We start from the raw sequence: 2,137 nt of genomic DNA, 5'->3' as shown, positions 1-2,137 counted from the left end.
ATTAAAGGCATGCGCCACCAACGCCCGGCAACTTCATCCATCTTTAAGGCAAACTTGTCTCCAAGTTTGTAATGTAGGTATTTCTTTTTTCTCATAAGGAACTTTTGTCTTACCTCCCAGATCTTCTCCAGCTGCTCAAGGATGTTAGATACCCCAGGAAACAGAGGTTGACCCTGGAACATTTCAATAAAGATGCAGCCTGCACCCCTAGCAAAGGAAGCAAGAGTATCCATTAGGAGGCTGCTCATATAAAACTGGGCATCTGCAGTGTCCCCTGAGGATACTGGAGATAAACAGGGGACACATGCTATTAAAAATCCAGTGCCAAAAATTTTCCTAAGAGAGGACAGTAAAGAGATGGTTCAAGTGCAGCGAAGCTAGCCATAGTCAGGTGCATGTTCCAAGTGTAAACCTTAAGCCACCCAAGCTCACCAGCTCTCTGTTCTGTGGAGTTGGAAAGCCCTGAGCCCCCAATTTAAATAATTAAACTTAAGTTGCTACCTCCATAGGTTTTAGGGTATGTGCCATTAGGAGAGAAAAAAAGCACATTATTTTGTAACTACATACAATTATTCTGTGCCAATCAAAAACTTAAAAATATTTTTGAAGACTATACCCTTGGGTGTGGTTATATTCCTAGTCTTTGGGAAGTTAAAGCAGGAAAAATAAAAGATTACAACACACATACACACACACACACACACACACACACACACACTTTGTAAATCCTATTATGATGTAGTCAAAATGCTTATTTTATCCTTACTGGTAGGGTTATTATAAATTTAATTAAGCATGGGTTCTTGCTAATATATCATACTTATATAGGCAAAAAATGGAACATTAAAATAAAGTAAATTGGTTTAAGTGTTCCTAAAAGTTCTGCACATTCAGCATTCGATCCAGACTCTCTGATGTGCTACCCATGGTATCATTCTCTAGGTTAAGAGCTGATGATGCCTCAAGTTTTAAAATCAGCCATAAAAGCGTCACTGGTGCTGAGCTTCTAAGTGACTCTACAATTACACAGCTAGTTTACTCTTGACTCCTGCTTGAAGAATGTTACTAAATGTGTCTGATTCACTTCTCCGTTTGCTACATAGGGGTTTCAATAAAGCAAACCTTCTTGTTTGTAGGTTTTCCTTCAGTTACTTCAATTACCCATCCTCCCAAGAAAGCTTTTGTTGCCTTAAGACCAAGCATCTCTTTTTCACCGTATCTTCTTACCTTCTTTTTGTGGTGCTAGCAACCAACCCTGGGCTTCTTGAGTGTTAAGTAAGCACTACCACTGAGCCACAGTCTGGACCTACCTTGGTTTTTCACACTTGTGACTATGGGAAGCTGAGGAAGAAGTCTTTTTGTTGGACAATTTCATGCTACCCTTTATCATCAACACTAGGATTATTACAATGTTACATCAAGGGTATTTTGGCAAAAATCTAGAACATTTGGGCCATTATGCAAGCATCACAAAATGGCATAGGTCTTTCCATTGAAGAGAAAAAAAAAATGCTGTTTAGTTAAAAAATTCCATTTGCATTTTAAGTAGCTTGAAACCTATATCTAACAGATTGAGAGTTTAAGGACACCCCTACACATATTATATGTAGTATATATAGTGTATATACATTATATTCATATGTGCATAATATGTATATGCACATGTATATGCTTCTGTCTATGCTCCATATTATTTTAAGACAAACCCCTGAATCAGTTACGTTTCAATACTTGGACGATCCATTAAGTACCATCAATATTTAAATAAATATTTAATTATTTAATCTAACGCTTTTGTTAAAACAAAGAGGCTGATTCTTAAATACTTCAATGAGTACTGTACTCAATGAGTTTGAGCTAACGTTTTTTAAAGCTGAAAGCATTTTGGGGTATAATTGTTGTTCTGAAAACCATCCAGTCTACCATCCTGTTATGCAATTGTTTTCCAGAACTGAGTTAATTTTTATTTGTTTCTTCAGTTTAAGAACTCGGCTTGAGAGCCAAGTGTGGTGACACACACCCTTAGTCCCAGCACTCCACAGAGGCAGAGGCAGAGGCAGAGGCAGAGGCAGAGGCAGAGGCAGAGGCAGAGGCAGAGGCAGAGGCAGAGGCAGAGGCAGAGGCAGAGGCAGAGGCA

The 2,137-nt window shown here is 38.7% G+C and overlaps 1 protein-coding gene across 3 annotated transcripts in view; it reads right to left on the bottom strand.

Moving 5' to 3' along the window:
• Positions 1–2,137, bottom strand: part of Cdk15 (cyclin dependent kinase 15) — a 91,405-nt gene that overhangs the window by 45,091 nt on the left and 44,177 nt on the right. For all 3 annotated transcript variants that reach the window (XM_021198158.2, XM_021198160.1, XM_021198159.2), the window contains exon 9: positions 114–207. In XM_021198158.2, coding sequence (XP_021053817.1) covers positions 114–207 — 94 coding nt within the window. The remainder of the gene's footprint in view (positions 1–113; positions 208–2,137) is intronic.

The sequence above is a fragment of the Mus pahari genome, chromosome 5 (assembly GCF_900095145.1).
Source record: "Mus pahari chromosome 5, PAHARI_EIJ_v1.1, whole genome shotgun sequence".
Classification (NCBI taxonomy): Eukaryota; Metazoa; Chordata; class Mammalia; order Rodentia; family Muridae; genus Mus; species Mus pahari.
The sequence above is the reverse complement of the archived record's forward strand: the minus strand, read 5'-3'. Positions and strand labels throughout refer to the sequence as shown.